The sequence below is a fragment of the Anoplolepis gracilipes genome, chromosome 13 (genome assembly GCF_047496725.1).
Source record: "Anoplolepis gracilipes chromosome 13, ASM4749672v1, whole genome shotgun sequence".
NCBI classification, from domain to species: Eukaryota; Metazoa; Arthropoda; class Insecta; order Hymenoptera; family Formicidae; genus Anoplolepis; species Anoplolepis gracilipes.
In genome coordinates this window covers 5,535,001-5,547,920 of record NC_132982.1, presented here as the reverse complement: position 1 = coordinate 5,547,920, position 12,920 = coordinate 5,535,001, and the positions used below count along the sequence as shown (strand labels likewise).

The window sequence follows — 12,920 nt, the reverse complement described above, 5'->3', positions numbered from 1 at the left end:
AATTGGAGAACGGAAAATGAATGGTATATCACGACACGCGTGCGCGCGATCTCCTTATTTCCCGAGACGGAACGAAGAGCATGCTGCAGAAGGTCGGCGCACCTTTTACCTTCGCGGGTGGATCACTGGCTCTCTGCGAATAGAGTTAGCGATAGAGGTAGTTACGTAATGCCTCGCGATTTCCATCGCGAATGTTCCAGCCTTTGATTTCTGACCCAGCGTAAGAGAGATGCCGCCGACATGAATGCCGGCAGCATTTTTCTGGCGTTCTCCCTTGAAATATCAAGCTATAATTTATTATACACAGGATACTTCAAGTACGTGTTATTTTAATACGCGATGTATTAAAAAGAAATTTTTTCTTAATTCAATCTTTATGCATCTTGAATGATTCGCTTTAAATACATTATTTGCTATTATCTTCAACAAGAATACTTAATATAATAACTTTTTTCATAAAAAAAAAAAAAAAATGGTGTAAGATAAAGGTGTAAAATTGTTATGAATTTTTTTTATTTGAATGATAGAAAAATGCAACTAACTTTTATTTCAAACACATATATTTGCTTCTTTTGAATATATCATTTTTAATAAATATGAAAACGATTTGATTTTAAATTTAAAAAGTAATGGAATTTCTGTGACCGTATGATTGTTTTACGTAATTTCCCGGAAGGGCGAGTTTTTTCCGATATACTGAAGATCGAGCAGGTGTTACGGAGCTAAATAAAAATCGAACTGGACGAATGGCATTCTTAGGGTGAAATTTCTTCGCGGTCGATAGCTATTGTTATATCATCCGCATCCTTTCACAACGCATCGCGCTTTATTGCCGATAACAATGGTAGTGGGGTACAGAGGCTTTAATAGATTTTTTTATTAAATTGGCTGTGAGAAGCCAGGAAAGTAACGCGGATATAAATCATGCATTTCATGCATTCGATAAAATGACTATTTTACCTGTTATTATTTTTCTACGCAAGTTTATTATATTATTCTTTATTTTATCGAGAAATTCGTAGAAGATTTATATATAAAATTTAAATTTATTTATTATCTATTATATATATATAAATAAATCTGTAAAATGCATTAAATGGCTTGTTATTTAGAACAACTCGTTTGATTTGTTTACATAAAACATTTACGAGATAATATTTATTAATGTTAGAATAATATAGATAAGTAAGATTATATATCGTGAATCTTCCGTACAATGTGATAATATAGGTGGTGTTTATCATTTGATGATGAGAGCGGTTCAAAAGCCTCATTTACGACATTCACATTTAGTCACATTACTGTATTTAACCACAGATATACGTAAAATATGTATACACATACATAATGTTCGATAATAATGAATAATATGAGCTTAAAGATTTTATTGTTGAAAGTTAAAACCATAAATGTTATAAATAATTCTAAAGAAAAGCAATTTACTACCTTTTTCGAAGGTGATAAATTGACGATACATAAAACACATAAAATAAATATAGATTTAAAGATTGAAAAGAATTAGGGACGTATATCCGTTAAAAAATCACATTTTCAAAACTTTTTCCGAAAGTCGCGTACCTTCACTTAAATTGAAAAGTTCGACGAGAGGAAAGGAAAGTTTAGTATAGAGGTATATAGAGGTATTTTACACCTACGCAATTAATTTGAGTTAGCATTTGTGGGAACGGGACCCACGTAAACTTTGTTCAACATCGGAAAATTTTTCGATTAAATAAACGCGATGAGAGAGAGATTCAATAAATTATGATTAATATTCTTTCTCATTAGTCATTTCTATAAAAATATTGTGTATTTTACTCTTTTGTGTCTACATTCAATAAGTTTGATATAAATGCAAGTCACTTTCACATATATACTTTATCTGAGAGAATATATATGTATAATAATATAATAATAATATATTTCACTTTTTTATATACATTATTTGATATACTATTATATATATATTATAATTTTTATTTTTTAATAAATTATTATTGGCGCATATATTAAAATGGTATAAAACTTATTACGATGATTACTAACAAATGTATCTTTTTCTTGTTGTAGTTTCTTCAAAATCTAGGCAAGGTCGATCGAACTGCAGACGATATATTTGACGAGCATCTGCAGAACTTCACGAGGCAGCAGAACTCTGCCAACAGACTGCAAAAGGAGTTTAACAATTACATCAGATGTGTTCGAGGTAAGTCGTTACGTGCGGAACGAAATTCAACTGGTCTTTCCTCTAAACGTCAGTAGCTATTTATTAGACAGACTATGCTCGTTATATTTTACATGCGTTAAGTGCACAGGGAAACACTAGGGCTTATATCGATAAATGAAATATAAAAGTGTACATTTTTAATGTTTTACAAAAGAGATTTTCTTTATTTAGTTTTGAAATGCGATTACTGTGGCTTTTGCCGATGCGATTAAATATCTTCACCTTTGAGTTATTAGTATTTAATTATCTATTCAACTGACAGCACGTATGAAATATTGATGTGGCATTAATTCTGTACATAAGCGCTAATTTAGCACTAATTATGAAGATTAGAACTATTATAAAAAATTCAAATTGCTTAGTTATAAATTACACAAACAATTCTATTTATTCTGACAAGGAGCTATCAATATCTTGAATATAACTTTTATACTTTATTAGTAGGAAATTGAACTAGTTGAGAGTCAGACGTAAATAAGAACGTCAAATTCTTATTCTGTTCGTCTATTTGATCTCTCGTGGATTATTATTAGCTACTGCTAGCTATTATAAACAATATTAATGATTGTACAGATATACAATTCTTTATCGCCCGCGTATGTTAGTTACATTAGTAGTATTTATTTTTGCTTATTAAATTTAATTGACATACATATCAACTATCAAAAAAATTAAAATTAAAGTAGTATATACTTTTCGAGAAATATTTTCCCCTTTGTCGTATAATTTGTGATTTAAGCAATATGTAAAACTTTTTGCATTCACAAAACTTGCATCTATAAGGTCAGTGTGCTCAAATTAACAGACTTCTGCGAAACGTGACATTAAAAAGAAAAACTTGTTCGAACAATCTTGCGTTACCGTGACCCGATTGTTAAACTCTTGTGGAGGCTGAATTACTTGACGTGTAATTTTGTCCTTGTGTTTTTTGTGGATTGCACAAGTAATGCATATTTATCGAAACATGCTCTTTCAAAATTCATTTATACAATATATCTCACATTTACTGCATTTTTCTTCTTTTCTTTATATTGTGAGATACAAAAATCAAAATTAATTTATACATGTTAGTAATAATACGTTTGAACGATACAGGAGTGTAATAAAAAAAATTTGAACTCAAAGAGAGTTATATAATTATTTCGATTAACAAAGGTCTGTTATGATCAGTCGGAAAAATCATTTTCACTGTCCACCGACACTTCTATCGCGTATCGTCTCGCGGATGAATGACGGACGGATGAATAACGAGCAGACATTGAATAACGACCGGCGATTTTCTGCGCAGATTCACCGGCATCAATTACCGTCGCAGGAACTGACGTAATATTTTAATCGCACCTATATATTCTGTAATACACCATACACATATGCACATAAAAAAAGGCTACCTTTGTGTGGGAGTTGGCACAGGAAGACATTACTCTTTGCACGTAATTCGTAACAATCTTTCGCGCCAGCAGTCGGTGTGCCCAAAATATTAAACAACACGACCTTGCCGAGATACATTTTAGATAAGATAGTGATACGAGACACGCGCGAATATATAATGTACTGTCAGCTGAATGACATACGCTATAATCGAAGAAATTGATAAAGCTATTCCGTGACTTGTCCAATAATCTGAATGATAACAACATTATTATTTTCTATATCGTATTTTTAAATGTAATATGTATGTCAAGTTTTCAACATCCAGATTTTAACGGAAAATTAATTTTTATTCTTCCTCTGTATTTATAATAGTATATTATACTTATAATATAAATAATTAACGACACAGTAATCCATATATTATAACATATTATTTTTTTGTAAGAGAAATATATATTGTAATGTCAATATTATTTGCGCTAATATAACATAAATTAGTTATCACTTCAGGTAGCAGAAAATTATATATATATATATATATATATATATATATATATATAGATATTGATACCCACAACAATCTCGGACAAAGAGTTTTACATCTCTATGAGATATTTAAATAACTGCTTCTCAAGTACAATGGGCTTATGCATTTTAAAAGCTGAAAGCCCGACGGTGCACTCAGGTCTCTTTCTCTCTCTAACTTTAATAGTCAGTCTCGACATGAGACTGACAAACACGCGCGAAATCAATAGTAGAATGTCATTCGATCTTTAATCCTTCCCACTCGAATAACAACGTTTCTATACTTGGCTGGATTAGCAACGCCGATATTTACATACTTTCTACAATTTCCATTTTTCAACTGCGAAAAAAAGCGAAATATTTCTTCGTGGCTAATTGCGAATTTTATAAATGCAAAAATGATAAAATTAAAAATCAGGAATGTACAGAAAAAAGCACGCAGAATTTGAAAACGCCGTTAAATAAACATCGCGATACGCGATTTTTTGGAACGAAGTGTTAATTTCGGAGCACGTGGAATATCCACGTCAATGTCTTTTAGCTTTCCTTTTATCGCTCGACAGACGGGACGCAACGCGTATAAATACCCGCATACAGAAGTCGAATGTAAAACCTATCGATAAATAACCGGTAAGTTTTGCTGGCGACAAAGTCGCCATAAAGTCGCGGTAGCGTTAACGGGAAAATACGATGAAAATATGTTAACGTGTTACAAGTAAAATTGTCGACGATTCATCGCCGCAATTTATATCATTACGCGCTCCACAAGTTCAAGTTCCAAGTAGATAAACTAAGAAAAAATTTACGACTACGTGCGCACAGCTCGTCGGCTGCAAGTTGAAATAATTAAAAAATAATTGCATTAAAAATTGTGCTTAGTCGCTTGTCATAATTTGCATTAATGAATAATCGCTTATCAGTACTCGTGATGTTGCCTTCAATTTCCACACGTTATAAGTTAATCAAAATTGATTTATAATGTTACTTTATCTGGATATATTATTGATATTATTTAATTATTTTCATCGATAAATATGATTATCTTATAGAATAGATTTCCCAAAAATGCTCCAACTTTGCATATGTATTATTTTTGAATCACTGGAAGTTGATATTTTTTTCCTTAGAGAGTATCTTGATTTATTTTATTAAAATATAGAAAATTAAATTTGTAATGATACATTGCAATAAATTAATCTATACATATATATATATAATAATTAAATAAAAAATCTTTCAATAAAAGATCAATGCTTATAACATTTAAATGATACATTAATTTACATGTGCAAAAGACTCTGATTTCATCTTATTTTGTTGTGATTTGAATTAAATATCCGTCAGCACGAAATCCAACGCGAATGACAGCCACTTTGCAACTTTTGCGTAGCACAAACGAAGCGAGGAATTTGTTAACAACCGCGTTATCACCGCAGGTGAATGCACTAAGATAGGTTTAGATGTAGGTCAGGAAAGTAGTCACCCGCGTCGTGTGTATTTCTGAAGTAAAAACATGTGGCACCTGATAGAAAATCAGCGTGAAAAAGTTTCTCGCTGGCTTGCAAAACAGCTCTCTGTGTCTCTGTCAATGACCGCGTTATGAGACGTCGGGATTGAGTTTGAAAAAGTTTTCTTTATCGAAAATTTGCTCGCTATGCGCGAGAGAGTCATGCATTAATTGCAATAATTAAACATGCATTAATGAAAAAAAAAAAGAAAAACAGACGCAGCAAACAAAAGTAATCTGATGTGTGCGTTTTATTTTTCAGCGGTTCAAGCTGCCTCGAAGACGCTTATGGACTCGTTGAATGAAATTTACGAGAGCCAGTGGACTGGACACGACCTGTTGTACGTGCAGGCACAAAATCTTGACATGCTATGGCAAGATTTCACTCACAAGCTCGCGGACCAGGTTCTTGTACCACTCAACACATATCAGAGTCAATTCCCGGAGATGAGGGTATGTATAGGGTTCTGTATAGTTTGCGATAATTGCATCAACGATTTTTTTTATCGATGATACTCTCCATCATTAAACTTTCGAGGATAAATAAAATACTAAAAAACTCGATATTTTAATGAAAACTAAATTAATAGGGAAATTAATATTTTTTATTTTATCATTCTTTTACACATACTTGTTAGATTATAAAACTTTTCTCGCCAATTTTAATAAACTATTTTATTATTTGTTCCTATAATATACAATATATAATACAATAACGAATAGATAGAGGATGCTGGAAAATTATAAAAATATTACAGTAAAGTTGAAAATTAATTAAACTTTTTTTTCTCCATCTAATATACCTAATCTAATTTATGATAATGTTTCTTACACTTTTTATTTGTTTCTAGAAAAAGGTCGACAAACGCGGGCGTAAGCTGGTAGATTACGACAGTCAAAGACACAACTTCCAATCTCTGCAGTGCAATCCAAAGAAGAGGGACGAGCTCAAAGTGTCCCGAGGGAAGGAACTACTTGAGGAGGCAAAACGTACATATGAGCAGCTGAATTCTGAACTGCACGACGAACTGCCGGCGTTATACGACTCGCGCGTTCTTTTCCTCGTCACTAATCTGCAGACGCTCTTTGCCGCGGAGCAAGTGTTTCACACTGAAAGTTCCAAGGTATCTAATTCATACGAGTTGCTAGAAAAAAGGATGAATCAGTGTAACAGAATCGAATTTAATATAACTGAGTTTCATATCTCATCTAATTTTTAATACAGTTTATTTTAATGAAAATTGGTCTAATTTTTTTTATATTGGAAAATATATATAAAAAACAGTGGTGTGACGTCATTATATCTTTTCATATTCCTATTTATGTTCCTAGGTATATTCGGAATTAGAAGCGATCGTCGATAAATTGGCTAATGAAAGTCAGCGAGGATCTTACACGCTTAAGAAGAACACGGAACCGCAATCGCCGAAATCGCCTAACGCAAATTCGTCGTAAGTGAATAAATTCTATAAAATTAAATTTAGTTCATAGGAATACAATAATAATTATATAAGAGATTAATTATAAATAATAATGTATTGGAAGATTGTTTGTATAAAACATAATTTGAACTCAAATTATATAAAACACGATACAAAATGTAATATTGTAAAACTGTGATCACATACAAATTATAATATATATTAGAACCGGAAATAAGGATTGTTGCATAAAACAGAATATGATACTAATAGTGATATTAATAATAGCAATTATATATACAAAATGTATTATCGAGATATAATAATTACATAATACTGATTTATTTCAGCCTAATAATCAACACGCAACCAGCGCAGAACAATATCTCAGAAGGTAATTTTGTCACATTTCTGTTCAAGTTTGATTTGTACTTTTACGCGTATACTAATTACGTACATGTTGCACTAATTATGCATGTCTTGTAACGTTCTCGCTACGCGTAGAACAAGAGCAGGACTTAGAACATTCCTGACAAGGCCATGTTGTGGCTGGCTACCAGTTTTTTGAGTGCGCTTTCTCTCGCGTGTTTCAGCTTTGAATGATACCGCGCCCGCTGCCAGAGATACATCGCCAACTACCCAGATAAATGGCAATGCTAACAGCAACGCTAACAGCAATGCTAACAGCAATGATAATTCTCTCAATAACCAGGATGCGTCACCGCAGAGCGCAGTCGCGCCTTCCAAACAGGTCGAGGAGCTATATGATATTCCAGTTGGTAAGTCACTTGCATAACTGATAAATGTACTTTTTTGTCTCTAATATTGTCTGATTTCAACCAACGTCATATATATATACATATACAATCATGTTGTGACAAGCTTTGTGTACGAATTTTCTCAACAGTTTGAATCAGATTTTTTTCTCTTATTTTTGATATTTTTAATATTAAATTTCTTTGAAATTAAGTAAAAACCAAAAGTCTTGGTAAAATAAAGATAAAATGAAATTATTAAATTATATTTTACAAAAATAAAATGCATGATATATTTTAATTGTTGATTGATTTGTTTTTACAACATTGAGATCAACGTATTCTTTCAAAGTTCCAAATAAATAGACGTATATGTAACATAAGGCACTATTAATCGAATGTTATTAAATTTGCAGCATCGATTAATTATTAATGTAATATTAGTATGCTACCTGCCCCTTCGTGCATGGTCTTGCCGAAACAAGATCGTAATAAATTTGACCTAGTTGTGGTATTAGACGTTAATTATGTACGATTAAAAATATAAAATGTGAAAATTTTGCACACATTTGGTACATATCAAAGTCTCCATTCGGATAAAATCACAGGCAGGTCCATGACTAATGGGGCGGACTCGGTCATTCTAGAGGCGGAATATGAAAATGCTACCAATTTCTCTGCAGGGGCGACCACCGACAATCTGCCACCGGGTGTTTTGTACAGGGTTAAAGCCACTTATAAATATAATCGCGAGGACGTGGATGAACTGTCGTTCGACGTCGGTGAGATCATTCGCGTCGTGGAATATGATGATCCCGAAGAACAGGTTTGTAATTTTTTTCGTAACTATTTGTATTAAATTGTATAAAATGACAAAATATTTTAAAACTTTTTCTTACGCTATTCTTGTATTTATTTTTTGTAGGAAGAAGGTTGGTTAATGGGTATCAAAGAAGGCACCAACGAGAAGGGTATGTTCCCAGCGAATTTCACGAAACCGCTGTGAGGGTTGTAATCGGTTCGCCATTAACACTCCAATGCTCACCAGAGACAGCGTATTTTATTTTAAGGTAGTAGAAAGAGTCACGTAATTAGATGGGAGATACATATATAAGAATTGCGCGCAGTCATTCGAATATTACGCACGACGACGTATATAGGTAAAAGCGAATTGAAAAGAGCCAGGCGACGAGCTGCAAGAGGCGTAAGGGGGAGGGGGCGGGGAATTCGATAAGATAGTTATGCTGGACGGTACTGCGGAGAGAATCAATCACCCCAAAGTGCCTTAAACCAGCCACTGTCTGTGCCAACATTCACTTTTATTCGTCAAAAATATGGGATTAAATCTCTCATATCAAACGTACGAATACACATTTTGAAATAATAATCAAATGAGATATTTAAGTGACTAATATATTTGTAACATACACACATACAAACACACGTAACACGTACACACAAACACAACGATATGCATTATTATAATATAAAACGCGAAAGGTATATATTAAATTAATATTATTTTATGAAATTGTACATAGATCTATATTACTTAAGAGTATTTTACGAGATAACTTTGTGGCCACTGAAAAGGATCACTAAGAGAAATATATATATCTTAAAGTTTAAGAGCACTCGCGACGTATGAGAAGCCCCTTCTCATTCAACGGGAGGCCGTAAAATCTTCAAGGTCCAACTATCTTTCTGCATTCGTAAAGTAAGATTCTAAGATTCTACATTATTTATTCGCCTACAGTGCAAGATTCTAGCAATAGATCCCATTAAACTTTCGCCAAATGCCAAATTTTTCAACGAGGTATAATAATAATAGATATCGATGAGGTGATACGTAAGAGAAAGATAAATATTACAATGTATAAATGAGATGAGTATAGTTTTTGAATATTTATTATTATTTTTTCTGTCTCTTTTTGGAGCATAAATTTTGTCAATGAAACCTTGTAAGTTTTATTCACTTGTATCCGCAATCTACATATATATATGTGTAGAAAATGGGATAGCGACAAAGAAGCGTTTATTATTATATTATTACTATTGTTATTATTATTATTGCTATAATTATTATCGCTCTCGTATCTATTCATGTTGTCAAGATAGAAAACGAATACGTAACAAACCGAAACTTTTGTAGACTCGATCAATACTCGTTAGATCTGCCGAAAATAAACTTATATTCACATCTTGTGTAATAAATAGTGTTGTAATAATATATACATATATATACTTACAGAGTAGCGTTAAGAGAGAATATCAATTTCAGCTTCTACTTGATATATCGTGTGTCTGTTTATTTTATTATGCTATAAAACGCGCGGAGAAAATATAGAAAAGTTGGATTGTTTCTTTTGTAAGAAAGGCCACTTACGAGGATTGATCCATTGTCACACTAATAATTATTTTAATAGACGCTATTAATAAGTTTTCGTGGTTTATCCCCATGATAAAAAATTCATTAAATTAAATTAAAAAATATTAAAAAACTCAAAAAAGGAAAGAAAGAAAGAAAAAGAAGAAAAATATTTAAAAATTCAAAAAAGGAAAGAAAGAAAAGAAAAAGAAAAAATCTATATATATGAAATTTATATTTAAAAAAAAATATATATATTGAATGGATTATTTAATTTCTTTGAGCCTGCAATTCTAATTATATGTGCAATATTAATTATATGATTATACCATCAAAGTATTTATAATCCAAGTGGGAGATATGCATTTAAATATTAAGAACGTATGTAAAAAGAACAAAAAAATTCTCTCACTAATTCTTATCCGCCAGATATTTTTTGATAACGTATATACAAATACCTAATAATTCAAAGATTAATATAAAATATCAAACATGAAAGTTAAAGTTGTAGGTCTACATCTTTTTTATGCATGTATAAATATAATATGTAATAAATTCTATTATATTGCGTTAATATGTAAATGGTAAAAGACTTTTATGCGCTCATAAAATAATCTGTATCGAAAATTTGCCAAAAGAATGCAGCAAAGGTCGCAGATTTAGTGTAGCAGTGGAACAACCGATCGTTATGTCATTTGTCATTTTTACTGTCTTGTTATTTTATTTTATTGAAACAAAGTCAATAGTATCTTTATAACCTTAATACAAAGTGTATCAAATATTTATCGTTTAATTGTTTTTTTCCAACTAAGATGATTATATAATAAATCAGTACTGGTTTGTAATACATATATATACGCGTGAATGTTCAAAACGTGATTTTTAGCCCATAACAAATATATTATTCCTAAGTATCCATCGATCAGCATCCCGAGAGATTTTGAAGAAAATACGATCAACAAGCAAAAAAGCGCACACGTGATGTCATGTCAACCTCTACATCTTTCTAGAAGAATTCGCAGAACAACCGTACTACATCGATGACATAAAACTATTTAGAGAGATATGGCTGATGAGACAATCAGTGAGCGATTTCAAATCTGGATTTTTTAACACATTACACTCAACTTGTATATTTTTTATTACATTAGCAGAATCATAATGCTTATCATAATGCTCTAGGGCTAGGGATAAGCTTAAGTAAGACGTATGAAATATGTCGCAATTTCGCGAGCGAAATCCTCACACGAGGTGGAGCGAACCGTGCATTCATAGATACTCTTCTTTACGTTCTACGCCAACATCAGACGACGAAAAAACTTCGCAAGCCTATTCACCTCTTCTAACTGCGACACATCTGATGGCTCAAGAAAAACTTTCTGCTTGCTGCATTTGCTGCGAACAGTGCAACGGAACAAAGTCATCAAGACGTTTAGCGACTATTAATTATAAGGCATTTAATTTATACGAATACATTACACTTAATGTTACAAAATAGTACTAGAATGTAATCTTAGAATTTTTGCAAACATACCTTTTAAGTAGAATTCGGACGGTAAATCGCGACAATTACAGGAAAGTCTGCAAGTCTATTTGATAAGGACCCAAGTGGAAGAGGCTGTGATGGATGATAAACACGCGACCTTGATGCAGCATCTGAGCTTAATCAGCAATGTATTTGAAACTGTTGTTCAATATATGCAGTCCTTACAAGTATCGTACCTCGCAGCGAAAAGAGTGTTCGATATGAGTCATGCCTTGCTCGTATGCCATTCCTCTTCAAGTGTAAACTACACGGACAACGATTTCATATCGTATCACGAACAGGTGATTTTAATTCGCGTTTAGAATTTTATACATTTTCATATCTTGAAGTTGTGACTATCAACGTTGATCTATAGGTATAAAGTACAAAGAAAGAAAAAAATATGTTTATTTTAATTTTTTATTATTCTAATTTTCGTACTAGTTGGAAAATAATTCATTATACTTTACTTTTAATAAAACTTGAAGAGTTTGATCTTACATCTACTTTTGAAATAAAAATAATTTGTGTATCCAAATTTAAAATATTAACTTTTCCATCTTCAAACATAGAATGTTATGGATTGTTAGTTTAAAATTCTTTCTTTGGATCGTATAATACACGTATAAACAAAAATTTTCTCATCATGATTCCTTCAATCGTCATCTAGATCGAGTCCGAGAAGAAAAAGAAAATGTCGAATTTGCAAGAATTGATGGAATGTTGTTCCAAAAGTATTATTTTTCCTAAAGATATGGGCGCGCTATTGGACGATTACAGGGACAGAAGGAAAGACTTTGTTTTAGCGTCTGCGAATTTTAAGAATCTATTGGAAAATTCGAAACTGTCTGTGTCGCAGATGAAAAAACTACAATGGCAGCATGATACGATTTTGAAGGATTTTCAACAAAGCAGATTGCTCTTAGATAAAGAATTACCGAAGATAATAAATTTGTATTTATCATACTTTTAATTATTCGAAACTATATATAATTAGATATAAATTAAAATATTAAAAAGCTAATTAACGTTATTTAACGTTAAAATAAAGACGATTGGAAGCTCTTCAGCAATTCTTTCACAAGATCGCGGAATTATTTGGTGACATGAACTATAACATGCAAGCTGCAAATTTGCTCGAATTAATTTCAATGAATTTGCGTCAAATAGATTCAGGTAATAATCTTTTAAAATGATCATTTTATATATAATATACGA

General features: G+C 31.8%; 2 protein-coding genes and 1 long non-coding RNA gene across 8 annotated transcripts in view; 2 read left to right on the top strand and 1 right to left on the bottom strand.

Annotated features, from left to right (window-relative positions):
- Window positions 1–11,028, top strand: part of Amph (myc box-dependent-interacting protein 1) — a 33,590-nt gene extending 22,562 nt beyond the window's left edge. For 2 of the 6 annotated variants that reach the window (XM_072904405.1, XM_072904409.1), the window contains exons 2-9: window positions 2,071–2,206; window positions 5,896–6,086; window positions 6,485–6,757; window positions 6,966–7,084; window positions 7,405–7,448; window positions 7,648–7,833; window positions 8,418–8,635; window positions 8,735–11,028. In XM_072904405.1, the coding sequence (XP_072760506.1) occupies window positions 2,071–2,206; window positions 5,896–6,086; window positions 6,485–6,757; window positions 6,966–7,084; window positions 7,405–7,448; window positions 7,648–7,833; window positions 8,418–8,635; window positions 8,735–8,815 (1,248 nt within the window). In that variant the 3' untranslated portion in view covers window positions 8,816–11,028. The remainder of the gene's footprint in view (window positions 1–2,070; window positions 2,207–5,895; window positions 6,087–6,484; window positions 6,758–6,965; window positions 7,085–7,404; window positions 7,449–7,647; window positions 7,834–8,417; window positions 8,636–8,734) is intronic. The other 4 variants (XM_072904406.1, XM_072904407.1, XM_072904408.1 and 1 more) reach the window with 4 other exon arrangements.
- A 241-nt stretch (window positions 11,029–11,269) lies between these two features.
- On the bottom strand, window positions 11,270–11,829 carry LOC140672351 (uncharacterized). Its single transcript, XR_012047879.1, has 2 exons — window positions 11,712–11,829; window positions 11,270–11,572 (listed from the first exon to the last, which is right to left on the bottom strand). It is a non-coding gene; the product is annotated as an uncharacterized lncRNA (long non-coding RNA).
- The window catches only part of LOC140672350 (uncharacterized), a 2,283-nt gene continuing 1,163 nt past the window's right edge, over window positions 11,801–12,920 (top strand). Inside the window, exons 1-3 of the mRNA XM_072904432.1 lie at window positions 11,801–12,004; window positions 12,373–12,656; window positions 12,754–12,878. Of these exons, the coding sequence (XP_072760533.1) occupies window positions 11,801–12,004; window positions 12,373–12,656; window positions 12,754–12,878 (613 nt within the window). The remainder of the gene's footprint in view (window positions 12,005–12,372; window positions 12,657–12,753; window positions 12,879–12,920) is intronic.